The following is an 18,082-nucleotide window of genomic DNA, read 5'->3' on the forward strand; positions in this document are numbered from 1 at the left end:
AGGGGAAAGCCTTTACCTTTTTATATATATATCTATATATATAGTTTTTATATATATATCTATATCTATAGTTATGGTGTTGCTTGGGTTGGTTGGTTGGTTATGGTGTTGGTTGGGAGTCCCCATGGTGCAACGGGTTAAACCTTTGTGCAGGCAGGATTGCTGACCTGAAGGTTGGGTTGCAGACCTAAACGTTGCCGGTTCGATTCCAGAGAGCTCCCCATGCAGGGACATGAGAGAAGCCTCCCACAGGATGGTAAAACATCAAAATACCCGGGCGTCCCCTGGGCAACGTCCTTGCAGACAGCCAATTTTCTCACACCAGAAGCGACTTGCAGTTTCTCAACAAAAAAAAATGGTGTTGGTGGTACTGAAATTAGTGTGCGTCATAAAATGGGCAGCATCTTAGAATCAAAAATATTGCCGTAATAGTAGTAGTAGTAGCAATAGTAGTAGAGTAGTAGTACAGTAGAGTTTCACTTATCCAAGCTAAACGGGCCGGCAGAAGCTTGGATAAGCGAATATCTTGGATAATAAAGAGGGATTAAGGAAAAGCCTATTAAACATCAAATTAGGTTATGATTTTACAAATTAAGCACCAAAACATCATGTTATACAACAAATTTGACAGAAAATGTAGTTCAATACGCAGTAATGTTATGTTGTAATTACTGTATTTATGAATTTAGCACCAAAATATCACGATGTATTGAAAACATTGACTACCAAAATGCCTTGGATAATCCAGAACATTGGATAAGCGAGGCTTGGATAAGTGAGAGTCTACTGTAATAGTAATAGAGGGAGCCAGTCAACCTGCCTCACTTGGGATGACTTAACAAGGAAAAAATTGAAGACGTTGATGTGGGACCAAGCTTTTGGATAATAATATGAATACGGAATAGTGCAATGATAACTGGAACAAACCCGGACTATGATATTGGGCTGCATGATTTTAATGTTTGATTATATGTTTGTAGTGGTTGGTTTTAATGTATAGAGCCATTTGCTGATGTATATTTGTACGGCATTGAATTGTTGCCAATATATATGTGAGAAGGATGAGGAACAAATATGGCAAATAAACAAAGAAATAACAAGATCAGGTCTGTTCCACACTCCATGATCTGTTCCCTATTCCAAGAATTTGCAGCACTTTATCAGTCACCTCGTGTTTACAATATTTATATGGTGCACCTTACCCAGTCTACTTTTGCAACCTCTCCATTTTAATCCATGTTTTTATTGGTTAATGTTTAAATTTTTATAATTGTGCGTGTTTTTTGTCTATTGTTGTGTTTTATATTGCTATTGTTTTTATTTGGGCTTGGCCCCATGTAAGCCGCCCTGAGTCCCCTTTGGGGAGATAGAGGCGGGGTATAAAAATATTAAATACATTAATAATAATAATAATAATAATAATAATAATAATAATAATAATAATAATAATGACCCAAAATGCAGACTGTGCAAGGAAACCGACGAAACCATTGATTATATCCTCAGCTGCTGTAAGAAAATTGCACAGACAGACTACAAACAGAGGCACAACTATGTGGCCCAAATGACTCATTGGAACTTATGCCTCAAGTACCACCTCCCAGCAGCAAAGATGTGGTGGGATCACAAACGGGCAAAAGTATTGGAAAATGAGCACGCAAAGATACTATGGGACTTCCGAATCCAGACTGACAAAGTTCTGGAACACAACACACCAGACATCACAGTTGTGGAAAAGAAAAAGGTTTGGATCACTGATGTCGCCATCCCAGGTGACAGTCGCATTGACGAAAAACAACAGGAAAAACTCAGCCGCTATCAGGACCTCAAGATTGAACTTCAAAGACTCTGGCAGAAACCAGTGAAGGTGGTCCCGGTGGTGATGGGCACACTGGGTGCCGTGCCAAAAGATCTCAGCCGGCATTTGGAAACAATAGACATTGACAAAATTACGATCTGCCAGCTGCAAAAGGCCACCCTGCTGGGATCTGCGCGCATCATCCGAAAATACATCACACAGTCCTAGACACTTGGGAAGTGTTCGTCTTGTGATTTTGTGATATGAAATCCAGCATGTCGATCTTGTTTGCTGTGTCATAAAATAATAATAATAATAATAATAATAATAATATTAATAATAATAATAATATTGCTCTTTTGTGTTTGCGTTTTGACACTTTGTGGGCAACTTTGGCCTTATCAAGAATGGGGATCCCATTGGTGACCAGTTCCAGACATTGGATAACCATTAAACCCATCCAAATTGGGTGGGCACGGGCCTTTGGGGTGGTTGTTTTTGTCGGGGAGACCCTTCGGAAAGGCTACCGCATGCCGGGAGCGCTGGGAGCGAGCCTCGCCGTGCTCTGGTGAGCCTTCACGCCCGTCACTTCTACTCAGCGTCCCCCCAACGTGCGCGGCCCGCTCCTCCCTCTTCTTGACTGACATAAAAATATGTAGCGACAAGCTGTCTGCCACGGCAGAAATCTGATCAGACATTGATTTCAGCAATTGCCTCAATGGGCTGAGACAGAAGGCGAATTTGTTTCCGAGCGCCGTTCTTGCTGATGCAGGTCTAATGCGCCGGGGATGGGGAGAGCTGCATCCGAAAAGCTGGCTGGAGGGCGGGAAGACTTTTGGGGCTGAGATACTTTGTCTTATGGGTAATTGGAAAATCCAAAGACGCTTGCGGTTGGTTGGAGGGGCGCTCGAGCCTTGTCTCAACCGGCCTCCTCTAAACGGCTCTGACATATGCCCAGAAGGGAGACTTTTGCAAATGAAATTAAGATCCAACCGTGTTAGAGCTTCTCTTCCCTTCTCCCTTCCTGGTTTCCCCCCTTTGAGAGTCACAGGAGAAGCTCCGGGCATTGAATCCAATGGGGAACAGTGCCGTGAAGGCATCTCCCTCAGCTTCCCAGCTTCCAGCCTGGAGCAGGACAAAGACTGGGCTCTCTCCATGCCTGAACACCTTTCGGAGACCATATGCCTAGGGTTCCAGACAGAAACCATTCTTCACTCCCCGAAGCTATTTCCAGTTTGGAACGAGTGGAGTAAGAGTCCTGTCTTTGCTGGTGCATTCATAATGAGCTATCTTGGAGGAGGGACCTACCGTGTTTCCCCAAATATAAGACAGTGTCTTATATTAAATTTTGCTCCCATAGATGTGCTAGGTCTTATTTTCAGGGGATGTCTTATTTTTACATGAAGAAGAATTCACATTTATTGTTGAACAAAAAAAATGAACATTTATTATATACTGTAGTGTACAGTACAGTAGAGTCTCACTTATCCAACACTCGCTTATCCAACATTCTGGATTATCCAACGCATTTTTGTAGTCAATGTTTTCAATACATCATGATATTTTGGTGCTAAATTTGTAAATACAGTAATTACAACATAACATTACTGTGTATTGAACTACTTTTTCTGTCAAATTTGTTGTCTAAAATGATGTTTTGGTGCTTAATTTGTAAAATCATAACCTAATTTGATGTTTAATAGGCTTTTTCTTAATCTCTCCTTATTATCCAACATATTCGCTTATCCAACATTCTGCCGGCCCGTTTATGTTGGATAAGTGAGACTCTACTGTAGTTGTCATCACAAACCAACATAACCAGACAAACTGTGAATCCTATAAAGAATTTCTTGTTACTACCATTATTTCCATGTACAACTGGTATGTATGTACATTTACCAATCCTGCATGCTCTGGTGTTCTGGCTCTTTACTAGAGCTTTTAATCTATGTTAATTTTATCAATATTTGTATGTATGTATTTTTATCCTTTACAATTTTATCTTGTAAATCGCCTAGAGCATCTTGAATGGAGGCGATTAATAAGTAATTAAATGATGATGATGATGATGATGTTTGGTACCAGGCATGCTTTCAAACAAAAACTTTGCTAGGTCTTACTTTTGGGGGAGGCCTTATATTTAGCAATTTAGCAAAACCTCTACTAGGTCTTATTTTCTGAGGATGTCTTATTTTCAGGGAAACAGGGTAAGTGTTTACATGAAATCCATGCATGTTTCATATACATACAGCCTGGGAGTCATATTATGCACACTGCTTTATAATCTTTTGTGCATGAGAGAAAGTTTGTTTACATTTTTTTCCTGTGTCAGCAGCAACTTGAGAAACTGCGAGAGAATTGGCTGTCTGCAAGGATGTTGCCCAGGGGATGTTTCCTGGATGTTTCATATACATATAGCCTGGGAGTCATATTATGCACACTATTTTATAATATTTTGTGCATGAGAGAAAGTTTGTTTACGTTTCTTTTCCATGTCAGCAGCGACTTGAGAAACGGTGAGAGGATTGGCTGCCTGCAAGGACGTTGCCTAAATGATGTTTTGATGTTTTTACCATCCTTGTGGGAGGCTTCTCTCATGTCCCCGCATGGAGCTGGAGCTGATAGAGGGAGCTCATCCGTGCTCTTCCCGGGTTGGATTCGAACCGTCAACCTTCAGGTCAGCAACCCAACCTTCAAGTCATCAGTCCTGCCGGCAGAAGGGTTTAACCCACTGCGCCACCGGGGGCTCAATATTTACATTGTTTACATTGAGTCAGCAAATAGCAGTGGAAAATTTTGATTTTGGAGTATTTTGGATGTCATGTCGAAAGCATTGCATAAATAAATAAGTTTAAAAACTGATAAAATAAAGGAATCACAAGCAGCTAAACTGACAGCAACTTCCCATCGCATATCAGGGGACGGAATATAAATAACATTTTATTATTATTATTATTATTATTATTATTATTATTATTGAGGATCCAAGGTTGGGAATCACCAAGTTAAAGAAATGATCCAGGGGGCTCAATGTTTACATTCTGTCACACATCCGTGGACAGAATATAAATAAAATATAATAATAATAATAATAATAATAATTATTATTATTATTATTATTATTTTATTATGACACAGCAAACAAGATAGATATGCTGGATCTCATATCACAAAATCACAAGTCAAACACTTCCCAAGTGTCTAGGACTATGTGATGTATTTTCGGATGATGTGTGCAGATCCCAGCAGGGTGGCCTTTTGCAGTTGACAGAACGTAATTTTGTCAATGTCTATTGTTTCCAAATGCCGGCTGAGATCTTTTGGCACGGCACCCAGTGTGCCCATCACCACCGGGACCACCTGCACTGGTTTCTGCCAGAGTCTTTGAAGTTCAATCTTGAGGTCCTGATATTATTATTATTATTATTATTATTATTATTATTATTATTATTATTATTACTGAGGATGCAAGGTTGAGAATTATCCAGGGGGCTCAATGTTTACATTGTTTACCTTGAGTCAGCAAATAGCTGTAGACAATTTTGATTTTGGAGTATTTCGGATGTTATTTTTTTCATGTCAAAAGCATTGCATAAATAAATAAGATTATTATTATTATTATTATTATTATTATTATTATTATTATTATTATTATTATTATTATTATGGAGGATGCAAGGTTGGGAATCACCAAGTTAAAAAATGATCCAGAAGGCTAACCACAGCTTCTTCAGGAGAAGCTGATACAAGACCTGAAACTGGATCCAAATGGACTCCGAGGTCCGTTTTTGGGTTTTCATGGTGGTCGGCCACTTGCTGAAGAGAAATCAAGTATTTTCATACTGGTTTGCTGGCAAGTGGCATTCAGCAAGTGGGTGCCTGAACTGTAAAACGGCATTAATAGGGAGTGACTGAACAGCCCTTTTCATCTTGTGCCAGATTACAATTGCTACACAAAATGATTAATAATCATGGCCCGGCGGTGCCACCCGTATGTCCCGGCTCTCCGCTTGATCCACACTGACTTCTTTCTTCTTCTTCTTCTTTTATCAATAACAAGGACAAATAACTTTGCGGCAGAACATGAAGGCTTTCCAGGAAACTGCAAGGTTGGATTCATTACCGCAAATGTGAAGGTCAGGCTGACCCCGGGGCGAGAGAAACCGGCCCGCTGGAATCGTGCCCAGGTATTTATTAATACCTACCGAGCAGGCCCTTTGATTCTCTCTCGCTTGCTTCTCAAATATATATATATATATATATATATACACATACATACTAGCTGTGCCCGGCCACGCGTTGCTGTGGCAAAGTGGTGGTGGTATTGGTTAAAAATTGTTGTGTAATTTTTATTTGACGTTATTTGTATTTTTTTAAATTAATTTTATTGTAAGTTATCTTTTTATTTATTATATTTTATTATTTTCTTGTATTATTTTTAGTTATTTTCTGTTCTTATAGTATTATATTGTAATAATTTTTTAGTGTTTTTAATTATTTTTAGTGTTTTTTATTATTTTTATTGGGTTGCTAGGAGACCAAGTTGGAGGAGCTTAGCCTTCTAACTGGCAGCAATTGGATAAAAGCAATTATTCCTCTCTCTAATTAGGACTTTATTTTTCTTTTCTTTTTGTTGTATCAACCTAGAGCCGTGGATGATGGGTTGTGTTGTCAAATTTCGTGGTTGGGGAGCCTGTAGTTTTGTTGTTTTGTGGGTCGCCGTGATGCCATCACTCTTTTATATATATAGATAAAGCAAGGAGTAGAAATGTGTAACTGGGAGTCAGTGTGATATAGGTGCGTGTGTAGACATGAGTGTGCCTTCAAGTTGCTTGTTGACTTATGCTGAGCCTATGAATTTCATAGACCTTTCTTAGGCAAGGAATACTCAGATATAATTTTTCCTCCAAATTTGAGCCTATATCACCTGAGATTCATTGGCAATCTTGCACAAAAATACAAAAAAATGAGCTTCCAAGATCTGGTACCTTTAGGGTACCTAAGTGCCTTCAAGTTGCCTGTTGACAATCTTATAAATTTCATAAGTTTTTCTTAGATCAGGGATCCTCAGAAGTGGTTTTGCCAGTACTGTTCTCTGAAATATCATCTAGAGTACATGGTAGTCTGGCCTCTAAATCCTAACCAAACTTGACCTTGCTTAGCTTCCAAGATCATATGGGATCTGGCATAAATCTGGGGTTTAGTTTTTGGGTTGAAACCAGGGTATAAACAGCCATGGAAACTATTGTAGACCAGTCACCAGAGAGGGATGGTTTAACTGATTATTTAAAGACGATCGTGAGCTTTCCTGTGGACGATTCAGAGATGATGGTGAGTTTTCCTGTGGCACAAAGTGATAGGCCCTCAAGTCTGGGAAATGATGGTTCTCTCTGTGAGAAAGTGCAGGGTCTCAAGAGCATTCAGGGGACTCAGAAGTAGCAACAACAGTTGAGAATCGAGTGAAGAGCTGAGTGAATAAGGAGGGTTCCCCTGGGAAGTTATGGAGATCAACAAATGTCTTCATTTACAAATCAGAGCTGAAAATAGAGTGCGCCGTTCAGAGAGATTACAGGGGAAAGTTGTGAAAGAAATTCACGGGAAACTGAATGATTTCATGGGTGTCTATTAAGCAACAAGTTGTTTACCTGAAGGTCAGTTCAGGCAACGCTGCGTTAGAGTGAGAAGCTAAGCCTGAGTTCTCTTGTTCCTGGTTCCTGTCAAACTTTGATTTTGGATTTAAAATATCCTGGAAGTTTTCTATGTTCCTTTTCATGTTCTGTTCAAGTCTTACTAGTTATATCTTCCTGGCTTATGCTGGATCTGTGATGTCTGGCCGTTCCTGGACTTTGTCACCTTTGGAACTTTATGAGACACTAGCTGTGCCCAGCCACGCATTGCTGTGGCATTTTCTGGTGGTGTTGGTGAGAAATTGTTGAGGTAATTGTGGTATTGAATGTCTGTTGCATGGTAGTCTTTATGTTTAGTATGCACACTGAAGTGGATTATATGGCAGTGTGGAGTCAAGATATTCCAGTTCAAAGCAGATAATATAATATTCTAAATGGGTTATATAGCTGTGTGGAAGGGCCATATATTCCAGTGCAAATTAGATAATCTGTGGAAGAGGTCTAAGTGAGGCCTAACTGTGCCTGTCCCCTGGGCTGAGTAGGTTGCTAGGAGACCAAGTGGGCGGAGCTTAGCCTTCTAACTGGCAGCAATTGGATAAAAACTATTATTCCTCTCCCTGTAATTAGGACTTTATTTTTCTTTTCTTTTGTTGTATCAACCTAGAGCCGTGAATGATGGGTTGTTTTGTCAAATTTCGAGGTTGGGGGGCCTGTAGTTTTGTTGTTTTGTCCGCTGCCCTGATGCCATCACTCTTTTATATACAGTAGAGTCTCACTTATCCAACACTCGCTTATCCAACGTTCTGGATTATCCAACGCATTTTTAAAGTGAATGTTTTCAATATATCATGATATTTTGGTGCTAAATTCGTAAATACAGTAATTGCTACATAGCATTACTGCGTATTGAACTACTTTTTCTGTCAAATTTGTTGTATAACATGATGTTTTGGTGCTTAATTTGTAAAATCACAACCTAATTTGATGTTTAGAGAGCTGTTCGACAGTGGAACTCTCTCCCCGGGGCCGTGGTGGAGGCTCCTTCTTTGGAGGCTTTTAAGCAGAGGCTGGATGGCCATCTGTCGGGGGTGCTTTGAATGCGATTTCCTGCTTCTTAGCAGGGGGTTGGACTGGATGGCCCATCAGGTCTCTTCCAACTCTACTATTCTATGATTCTATGATTCTAATAGGCTTTTCCTTAATGCCTCCTTAGTATCCAACATATTCGTTTATCCAATGTTCTGCCGGCCCGTTTATGTTGGATAAGTGAGACTCTACTGTATATAGATTTGGATTATTGTTTGGGTCTTGTCTTTTGCTAAACTTTTTTGGATTCTTAATCCCGATTTTTATATGCTTTTAATATGTTTTTTTTTTACAATGAACTGTTTACTTATATTCCTGGACTCTTGTGTGGTGCAGGTGTTTCCAGGCCTGGAGTACAACAGAAACCCATCAAGTGGCTATTGTCTTCCTGTCAAAAGGAAGAGTTTCATACCACTCATAACACTGCAGGCCTCAACCAACCCCACTCCTGTTTTGCAACACCCTTCGCCAGAGGTACTCACATTTAAATTATGTGGACTGTACAGCGAATTTCCTCCCAAGCCATCACTGTAACCTCCCGTCTGATTGATAACATGACGCAGGGTATCCACCTACAAGAGGGAGACACAGAAACAAGAAGCACCTCACCATTACAAAAAGACAGACAAAAATACCTACTCATATGTGGTCAATTACAATAAGAACGGGTATCAAAGAAAACTGAATGTACATGGTGCTCTACTGAAGCCGGAGCGGTGAAGTGTCAACTCCTCAAATAGTGTAAGGCCTGATCCTTTCCCACTTTTCCTGGATCTCTCCAGTATCTGCTTTGGTATTGTCACAACCAAAGCAGATAGAATAGAATATTGTCACAACCAGAAAGACTAGAATCTTACTTTCCTGCTTTGTATTTTTTTATGAAAAGGAAAGTATCTATGATCTCCTAGCCAAAGTGTTTAGAGAGCTGAAGCCTATGGGGCGCGTGACTATGGAATAGACACACAGCCCTGGAAATCCAAGGCAGCCCCATTGATCTTTTGTTTAAAAGAGCCTGCAATGGTGACAGAGAACAAAAGGTGTTTTTTAAACAAAAAATAAAACACACACACAAACAGAGACCAAGCCAGACAGCTCAGCTAGATCAGGATTTTGCACTTCAACTAGTTAACCAAAGGTGATCCCAGAAAGGAAGCGGAGAAAAGAAAAGAAATTAAAACCAAGATTTCAGAGTTGACAGCAGAAGAACACAGCCCGCCCCCCCATCCAAACCCCATGCTGTGAGCTCAAGCCAGAGCCGAACTTGCATTCACAAAGCTTGAAACGTTTCCAATCGAGGGAGGAAGGGGAGGCACGGAAAAAAGAGCAAGAACCCCATTGTTTAGATGGGCGAAAGTCGACGACGTCAAAGATAAACGCCATCGAAGTTTGTTTTTTTTCCTTTGGCCCAATTCTGCCCAAAAGGCACCAAAATGCAAAATAAAAAAGGTGAAATTTGTGGTTGGACGTGTTTCGTTTCGAGTTTGCCTTCCTTTTTGTGCAAGTAAACGAAGCCCGAACCCTGCTACCCTATTTGGGAGGGGCGATTTTCTCCTACCTGTGATTGCACATTGGCTCCGACTTGGGCCCCCTGGTAAGAATCCCCATTCAGACTCTGCATGTTCATGAACATGTCCCCAGAATTAGGGAGGTTAAAAGAACCCGAAGAACCTGGAAACGAAAGAGTTCAGTGGCTGAATAACAGAGAGCGGCAAGCAATACACACACACACACGTACCCGCATGCACGCACTCACCCTTTCCAGAGCTTGGAAGGATTTCTAGGAATATGAACATATTCCTTTGGGTCAGTATTTTGAACATGTAAAATATTCATGCACTACCATATATACTCGTGTATAAGTCTAGACATTTTAGTCGAAACGTTGACCCAAATAAATTGTGTCGATGCAAATACTCTACCTTGACTCTCACCAAAAAAGGGCCATCAGAGTGAAGTGGAGAAAGGCAACAGCTTAGTCCATACCAAGAGAAGCTAAAAGAAGTACAGTAGAGTCTCACTTATCCAAGCCTCGCTTATCCAAGGCTCTGGATAATCCAAGCAATTTTTGTAGTCAATGTTTTCAATATATCGTGATATTTTGGTGCTGAATTAGTAAATACAGTAATTACAACATAACATTACTACGTATTGAACTACTTTTTCTGTCAAATTTGTTGCATAACATGATGTTTTGGTGCTTAATTTGTAAAATCATAACCTAATTTGATGTTTAATAGGCTTTTCCTTAATCCCTCCTTATTATCCAAGATATTCGCTTATCCGAGCTTCTGCCGGCCCGTTTAGCTTGGATAAGTGAGACTCTACCGTACCAATCCTCTCTGCTGTGGCATTGCTTCTGGTCTTTTTGAATGCCTGGCTGGTAAAACAGTCCAAGTATCCATGAGTGGTCTTTGTTTACAAATCAGAGCCACAAATAGAGTGTGTCATAGGGGAAAGTTGTGAAAGAAATTCACGGGAAACGGAATGCTTTCATGGGTGTCTATTACTGGCCATTTCCCTGTTTGTGGGATGACCTATAGATCATACCAAAATCCATAATTTTGGGGGCAAAATCTGCTTTTGATTTATACATGAGTATATACAGTAGAGTTCCGGTTATCCAACGTCTGCTTATCTGACACACCATATTATCAGATGCGCCGGCATCTCACTTCTCCCAGTGGGTGCCCAGCACTTGGTGAGGCCTGCTGCACGTTGCTGTTTTTCTAGGCAGCAATGCACAGTGGGCCTCTCCAAGCCGGGTGCTTGCCAGGAGGGACGAGACATGACCATTGCAGAGCTTTCCCTCCTGGCAAGCACCTAGCTTGGAGAGGCCCGCTGCTGCCTAGAAAAACAGCTATTTTTCTAGGCAGTAACATGCAGCAGGCTCTCCAAGTCGGGTGCTTACCAGGATGGACGAGACATGACCAGAACAGACCTTTCCCCTCCAGCAAGCACCCGCTCCTTGGAGAAGCCCCCGAGCGTTGCTACCTAGAAAAATAGCTGTTTTTCTAGGCAGCAGAGGGCCTCTCCAAGCCGGGTGCTTGCTGGGAGGGATAATAGGGCCTCCCTATTATCCAACTGTTTTAGTTATCCAACATTCGGCCCGCCCGTTTATGTCGGATAGCCGGAACTCTACTGTACCATAGCATGCTATTTTCAATTGTTGTTTGGATTTTTTTCCAACCTGAGCAAATAGGCAAAGGGTCTTCAAACCCCACTAAAATTACCCTTTTGTTAAGTGAATGGTGGACATTGAGAAACACATTCATGTCGAATCTTCAGGCACCAGCACATGCTTCGTTGCTCCCCAAAGTAACATGTTCCAGTTGCTCTGAACATGTTAGTTCCAAGCTCTGAATTGACACACACCCTCCCAAACCAAGAAGGAGGCAGAAGGAAAGAGGAGGAGAAGGAGGGCACGATGAAGGCAGGCAGGAAGTGCTTTGCAAAGAAGGATTTTCCCAGAAAAATCAGGGAGGACACAAGCAATGTCTTTGTCAGTTTAAATGGAAGGAGAGGCAGTAGCTTAAGAAACAGAAGGCATATTCCACAACCACCGTGTCCAGTGCTTAATTTTCTGCCCCCTCCCCCAAGTTCCAAGGAAGGAAAGAAACCAATGTACCCAACAAGTACAAATATGGTTCCTGGCAAATTGGGTAAAGATAATAATAATAATAATAATAATAATAATAACAACAACAACAACAACAACAACAACAACAACAACAACAACTTCAAAGACTCTGGCAAAAACCAGTGCAGGTGGTCCCGGTGGTGATCGGCACATTGGGTGCCATGCCAAAAGATCTCAGCCGGCATTTGGAAACAATAGACATTGACAAAATTACGATCTGCCAACTGCAAAAGGCCACCCGACTGGGATCTGCGCGCATCATCCAAAAATACATCACACAGTCCTAGACACTTGGGAAGTGTTCGACTTGTGATTTTGTGAAACGAAATCCAGCATATCTATCTTGTTTGCTATGTCATAGAATAAAATAACAACAACAACAACAACTACGACTACTACTTTATTTCTAACCCACCCTCTCTCCCAAAGGGATTCAGGGAGGCTGATAATTGCAAATTGTGTATCCAAATGCAAATGTATGTAAATTCAATGGACAGAGTAAACAAATGGACAGAGGGAGGAACTGACAAAACCACATCTGAGTACTGCTTCCCCAGTAAAACCCTATGCAATTGTATTGTCAAAGGTTTTCATGGCTGGAATCACTGGGTCGCTGTGAGTTTTTCGGGCTGTAGGGCCAAGGAGAGCCATACAACCCGAAAAACTCACAACAACCCTATAAAATTCATGGGTTCACCATAAGTCAACAGGTGACTTTGGAAGCACAAAAACACAAATGGAAATCCAATAACCAACCTTGGGCAAATCAACACTCTCTCAACTCTAGAAAGAAGACACCTTGACAAGTCCGTCTTGAAAGTCTTCAGTTTGTTTTGGCTCGTGGAGGCCATGTTGATGTTCCATTAGAAGACTGACAAAAAACCCAAATGCTCCAAAGAATGGCACTTATAGTTTTTTCTTATTTGGATGTTAAGGAGTTGGGTTTCTGCCATTTGTTTTGAGCTAACCAGCCAATCCTTCTGCAGAAGAAGACCTTAAGAAAGCCATCGTTGGTCCCACCTTGCCTTCAAAGCAACTTCCTGCTGAGCCAACACCAAAGGGATACGCCAACTAAGTGAGGAACCTCTGTTCTTCACCCCAATGAGAATTCATTGCTCCTTGGAGCAACCCTGCCCCATTCCTGTCCATCTTTGATTGTGAAGACACCTACCAGGTCATGCCGTTGGGAAGTGGACGCTACCTACCAGAGTTTGGCGTGGTTGGAGAGTTTGTCTGGTTGTTTTGGACAGCTGCTGCTACGGCATGGGCGGCCGTCACCGCTGTCTTTGCTGCGTAGAGGTTGGCTTCTTCCTGAAATTTCCCTATGTTCTTCTTGTACCTGATTCTCTTGTTGCCAAACCAGTTAGATACCTGCCGAAGAAGAGAAGAAACAAAAGACACGGTTAGGATCAAAACGTCCAATCTGCCCACCAGACCCAACTTCCCCAAATTATTATAAATGCACCACTATCTGTTCAATAATATCAAAGACACCAGATGCCATCTAATGTTGGAATCTAAATATTGTTTAATATTTAGATGGAAGATAATCAATGAATACCAGATACTGTAGGACATTTCAGAGGAGGTCACAGTTAAATTCATCTTCATGAAATTCATGGAGTCACCATTAGTTGACAGGCAAATTGAAGACCTACTGAGCCATCTATTTTTTAAATGGAAGGCAGTAGGATCATTATCCAAAATTGAAGTGCTACAGCAGAGCCACAAACTCCTTAGTGGAATTTACAAAAGCTTCAGAAAAGTCTACAACAAACGCTTGAAAAAACCTTCAGAAGCTACCTGAAGAAGGGATTTTGATCCAGAAACAAGGGTTAAAAAATACCCGGGAATCCTTGTTGTTTCTACATTCCTTTGTTCTACATTCCTTTATGGTTTACATTCCTTTTGCGCATCTCCAAAACATTAACTTACATGGGACTATGATAAAGTTATCTAGAGTGTGAACCACAATACACAGTTGTTTACTCCTTTGACCAAGCATTTCTAAGACGTTTATCTACGTGGGACAATACTGGAATTTAAAGTGTTATACTCAGTTATTGAACAGACTTATTTGTTACTGAAAAAACATACAAACATGAATATAATGTTTGATGTAATGCTATAAACAGTTTGTATTTGTGTATTACTCATGCGCCTGTAAGGATTATAATTTGTCTGTTACCATTGTTTTATTCTGTATATTAGTTAGTAATAGGACAATTGTATCTTTACACGTATTATACATTTCTGTGTACTTTAGTGTTTCCTCCACCACAGACATCCCAGTGTTTCTGACGCTCTCCATTGGTGTGGAATTTGCATGACTCCAGCCACTGCCTCTCCCTTAACCCTTTCCTACTCTTTTCTATGGAACACAGCAAACAGAGGAATTGATCAACAACTGAACATACTAGAGAAGTTTGAGGAGAATTCACCATGATTTATAGGAACTGTAGGTACTAGGATGTATAGTTCACCTGCAATCTAAGAGCACTCTGAACTCTACCAATGATGGATATGGAACTAGGGTTGTTGTATGTCTTTCGGGCTGTGTGGCCATGTTCCAGAAGCATTCTCTCCTGACGTTTCACCCACATCTATGGCAGGCATCCTCAGAGGTTGTGAGGTATACCTCACAACCTCTGAGGATGCCTGCCATAGATGTGGGCGAAACGTCAGGAGAGAATGCTTCTGGAACATGGCCACACAGCCCGAAAGACATACAACAACCCTGTGATCCCAGCCATGAAAGCCTTCGACAACGATATGGAACTAACTTGGCACACAGAACCCACATGACCAACAAAACATACTGGCGGTCTTAGGAGGGATTTATTGGAGTTGTAGTTCACTTTCATCCAGAGCGCACTATGAACCCAAACAATGATGGATTTGGACCAAAATTGGCATACATATGCCCAAATTTGGATACTGGTGGGTTTTGAGGGGAATTGGACAGGATATTTTGGAGTTGTAGGTACTGGGATGTATAGTTCACCTGCAATCAATGAGCACTCTGAACTCCACCAAAGATGGAATTGGACCCAACTTGGCACACCAAGACTCTACGACCAGCATAAAATATTGGAGGGTTTTGGTGAAAATTCACCTTGATTTGGGGGAGTTGTAGTTCACCTACAACCAGAGAGAATTGTGAACACTGATGGGTCTGGACCCAACTTGGCACACATACCTGATATGCTGAAATTTGATTACTGGAGGGGTTTGCGGGGACCTGACCTTCCTTTCTGGGAGTTATAGTTCACCCACAACCAAAGAAACTGTGACCCCTACCGATAATGGACCTGGACCAAACTTGGCACACAGAACCCCCATGACACACTCAACCTGCTGGAGGGGTTTGAGGGGACTGACTCACCGTAGTGGGAGTTGTAGTTCACCCTACAGCCAGAGAGCACACTAAACTCCACTGAGGATGTATCCAGAGCAAACTTGCCCAACATCACAAACTTTAAGTACAGATGGAGTTTCTTGGGCTAGTAACCAGTTGCAATAAATCACTACTGACCGAGAGGTCATGAGTTCAAAGCCCGGGACGGGTTAAGCCCCCGACCATTAAATAGCCCGGCTTGCTGTTGACCTATGCAGCCCCGAAAGATAGTTGCATCTGTCAAGTAGGGAAATTTAGGTACGCTTTATACGGGGAAGCTAATTTAACTAATTTACAACACCATAAAACTGCCAGCAAAACACGAGGAAAGGAAAGAGGAAGTACAGCCACTAGTGGATGGTGAAGCAATAGCTCCCCCTGTGGCCGGAATCGTGAAGCTGGAAAAATGTTAAAATGCCTCTGTGTCTGTCTATACTGTAAGTTGTTTGTCTGTTGGCATTGAATGTTTGCCATATATGTGTTCATTGTAATCCGCCCTGAGTCCCCTTCGGGGTGAGAAAGAAGGGCGGAATATAAATACTGTAAATAAGTAAATAAATAAATAAATAAACCTGGCATGAGGTGAGTTGTAGTCAATTCACAACTCATTCATGATTCACAATTCACAACACAATTCATGCATCTTGTACAATTAAAAATTGACTTTCGGGAGAGCAATGAGTCACTGACCAGGAGGTCATAAGTTCGAGGCCCGCTCGGAGCTATGTTGTTCGTCTTTGTCCTGTGTTAAAAAGGCATTGAATGTTTGCCTAATATGTGTAATGTGATCCGCCCTGAGTCCCCTTTGGGGTGAGAAGGGCGGAATATAAATGATGTAAATAAATAAATAAATAAACTCTGGGTACCCAAGATAGTGCTTCTATAAATCTGGGCCACTGGGATGGTTTTTCCTAGGCATTCAATGCACAAAAACCTTGAGATTAGAAAACCATTAATTCAGATCTGCAAGAAACCATTCCAGAAAGAGCAACTTTTGGCCAAAGGTAAAACAAATGCGAGGAATCATCATGCCATTGTGCTTTGTTTTTGGAGAGGTGTTGGAACCCCAGCAAGCCAAGCTTGGCCGGCTGCAAAGGAAAGAGAAAGAAAGAGAAAGGCACGAGGGTGAAAAAATAAATCAATAATGGATGAAATGTTGCTTTGTCATCTCTCTTTGAAGATGGCCACAGCGCTGCCAAGCCAGCTTCTCAAGCTCTACCTATTAACCCGCCCAAAGGTCATGGCCAGAACAGCTGAAACAAAGCCGCTGGGGAACGGGAGACAGAAACTCTTTTCCAGTCCTGGCCATTAGCTGGACGTTTGTAATTAATAACCATTGTAAATAACTACGGAGCCCTCCCTCCCTCTCTCACCGGCAAGGCTTTTGCTTTGATACAGGGCACCAGCATAACCAAAAGATCTACAGATCTACAAGAGCAGCAGACTTTGGAAACGCTGCTAGTAATGTACTCCCAGGTTGCCCATAACCAAGAGGTGGGAAAACAGTTCTCTAGGTGGGCTCCTTAGCTGAGAAGATGATGCCTTTTTTGTTCTCCTCTTGCTTGACTTGTTCATGTTTCTTGGTTGTTGTGAGCATCCAAATGCCATAATATTTGTGTAGTAGTCGAACCGGGCAGATCTGGATTTTGATATGATCCATTGTTAAGTCAAGGCTCCTTTTGTGGAAGGGGAAAGCCCCAGTGGAGAGTAATAATAATAATAATAATAATAATAATAATAATAATAATAATAATAATAATAGACCTGGCTGTGGCTCACGAATGGGACACTGAAGAAGGAAGGAGACAGAAGGCCTGATCCTTGCAGCCCAGGAGCAAGCCATCAGAACAAAGGCAATTCAGGCCAAGATCAAAAAATCAGCTGATGACCCAAAATGCAGACTCTGCAAGGAAACCAACGAAACCATGGATCATATCCTCAGCTGCTGTAAAAAAATCACACAGACAGACTACAATCAGAGGCACAACTACGTGGCCCAAATGATCCATTGGAACTTATGCCTCAAGTACCACCTCCCAGCAGTAAAGAACTAGTGGGACCATAAACCTGCAAAAGTCTTGGAAAATGAGCACGTAAAGATACTGTGGGACTTCCAAATCCAGACTGACAAAGTTCTGGAACACAACACACCAGACATCACAGTTGTGGAAAATAAAAAGGTTTGGATCATCAATGTCGCCATCCCAGGTGACAGTCGCATTGTCGAAAAACAACAGGAAAAACTCAGCCGCTATCAGGACCTCAAGATTGAACTGCAAAGACTCTGGCAGAAACCATGCAGGTGGTCCCGGTGGTGATGGGCACACTGGGTGCTGTGCCAAAAGATCTCAGCCGGCATTTGGAAACAATAGACATTGACAAGGTTACGATCTGGCAACTGCAAAAGGCCACCCTACTGGGATCTGCACGCATCATCCGAAAATACATCACACAGTCCTAGACACTTGATACGAAATCCAGCATATCTATCTTGTTTGCTGTGTCATACAATAAAATAATAATAATAATAATAATAA

General features: G+C 41.5%; 1 protein-coding gene across 6 annotated transcripts in view; it reads right to left on the bottom strand.

Annotated features, from left to right (window-relative positions):
* pbx3 (PBX homeobox 3) overlaps positions 1-18,082 on the bottom strand; it is a 280,063-nt gene that overhangs the window by 7,653 nt on the left and 254,328 nt on the right. For 4 of the 6 annotated variants that reach the window (XM_062959844.1, XM_062959840.1, XM_062959843.1 and 1 more), the window contains 3 exons: positions 13,354-13,519; positions 10,067-10,179; positions 8,994-9,083 (listed from right to left, as the gene is read on the bottom strand). In XM_062959844.1, the coding sequence (XP_062815914.1) occupies positions 8,994-9,083; positions 10,067-10,179; positions 13,354-13,519 (369 nt within the window). The remainder of the gene's footprint in view (positions 1-8,993; positions 9,084-10,066; positions 10,180-13,353; positions 13,520-18,082) is intronic. The other 2 variants (XM_062959842.1, XM_062959841.1) reach the window with 1 other exon arrangement.

Source organism: Anolis carolinensis, unplaced genomic scaffold (assembly GCF_035594765.1).
Source record: "Anolis carolinensis isolate JA03-04 unplaced genomic scaffold, rAnoCar3.1.pri scaffold_7, whole genome shotgun sequence".
Lineage (NCBI taxonomy): Eukaryota > Metazoa > Chordata > Lepidosauria > Squamata > Dactyloidae > Anolis > Anolis carolinensis.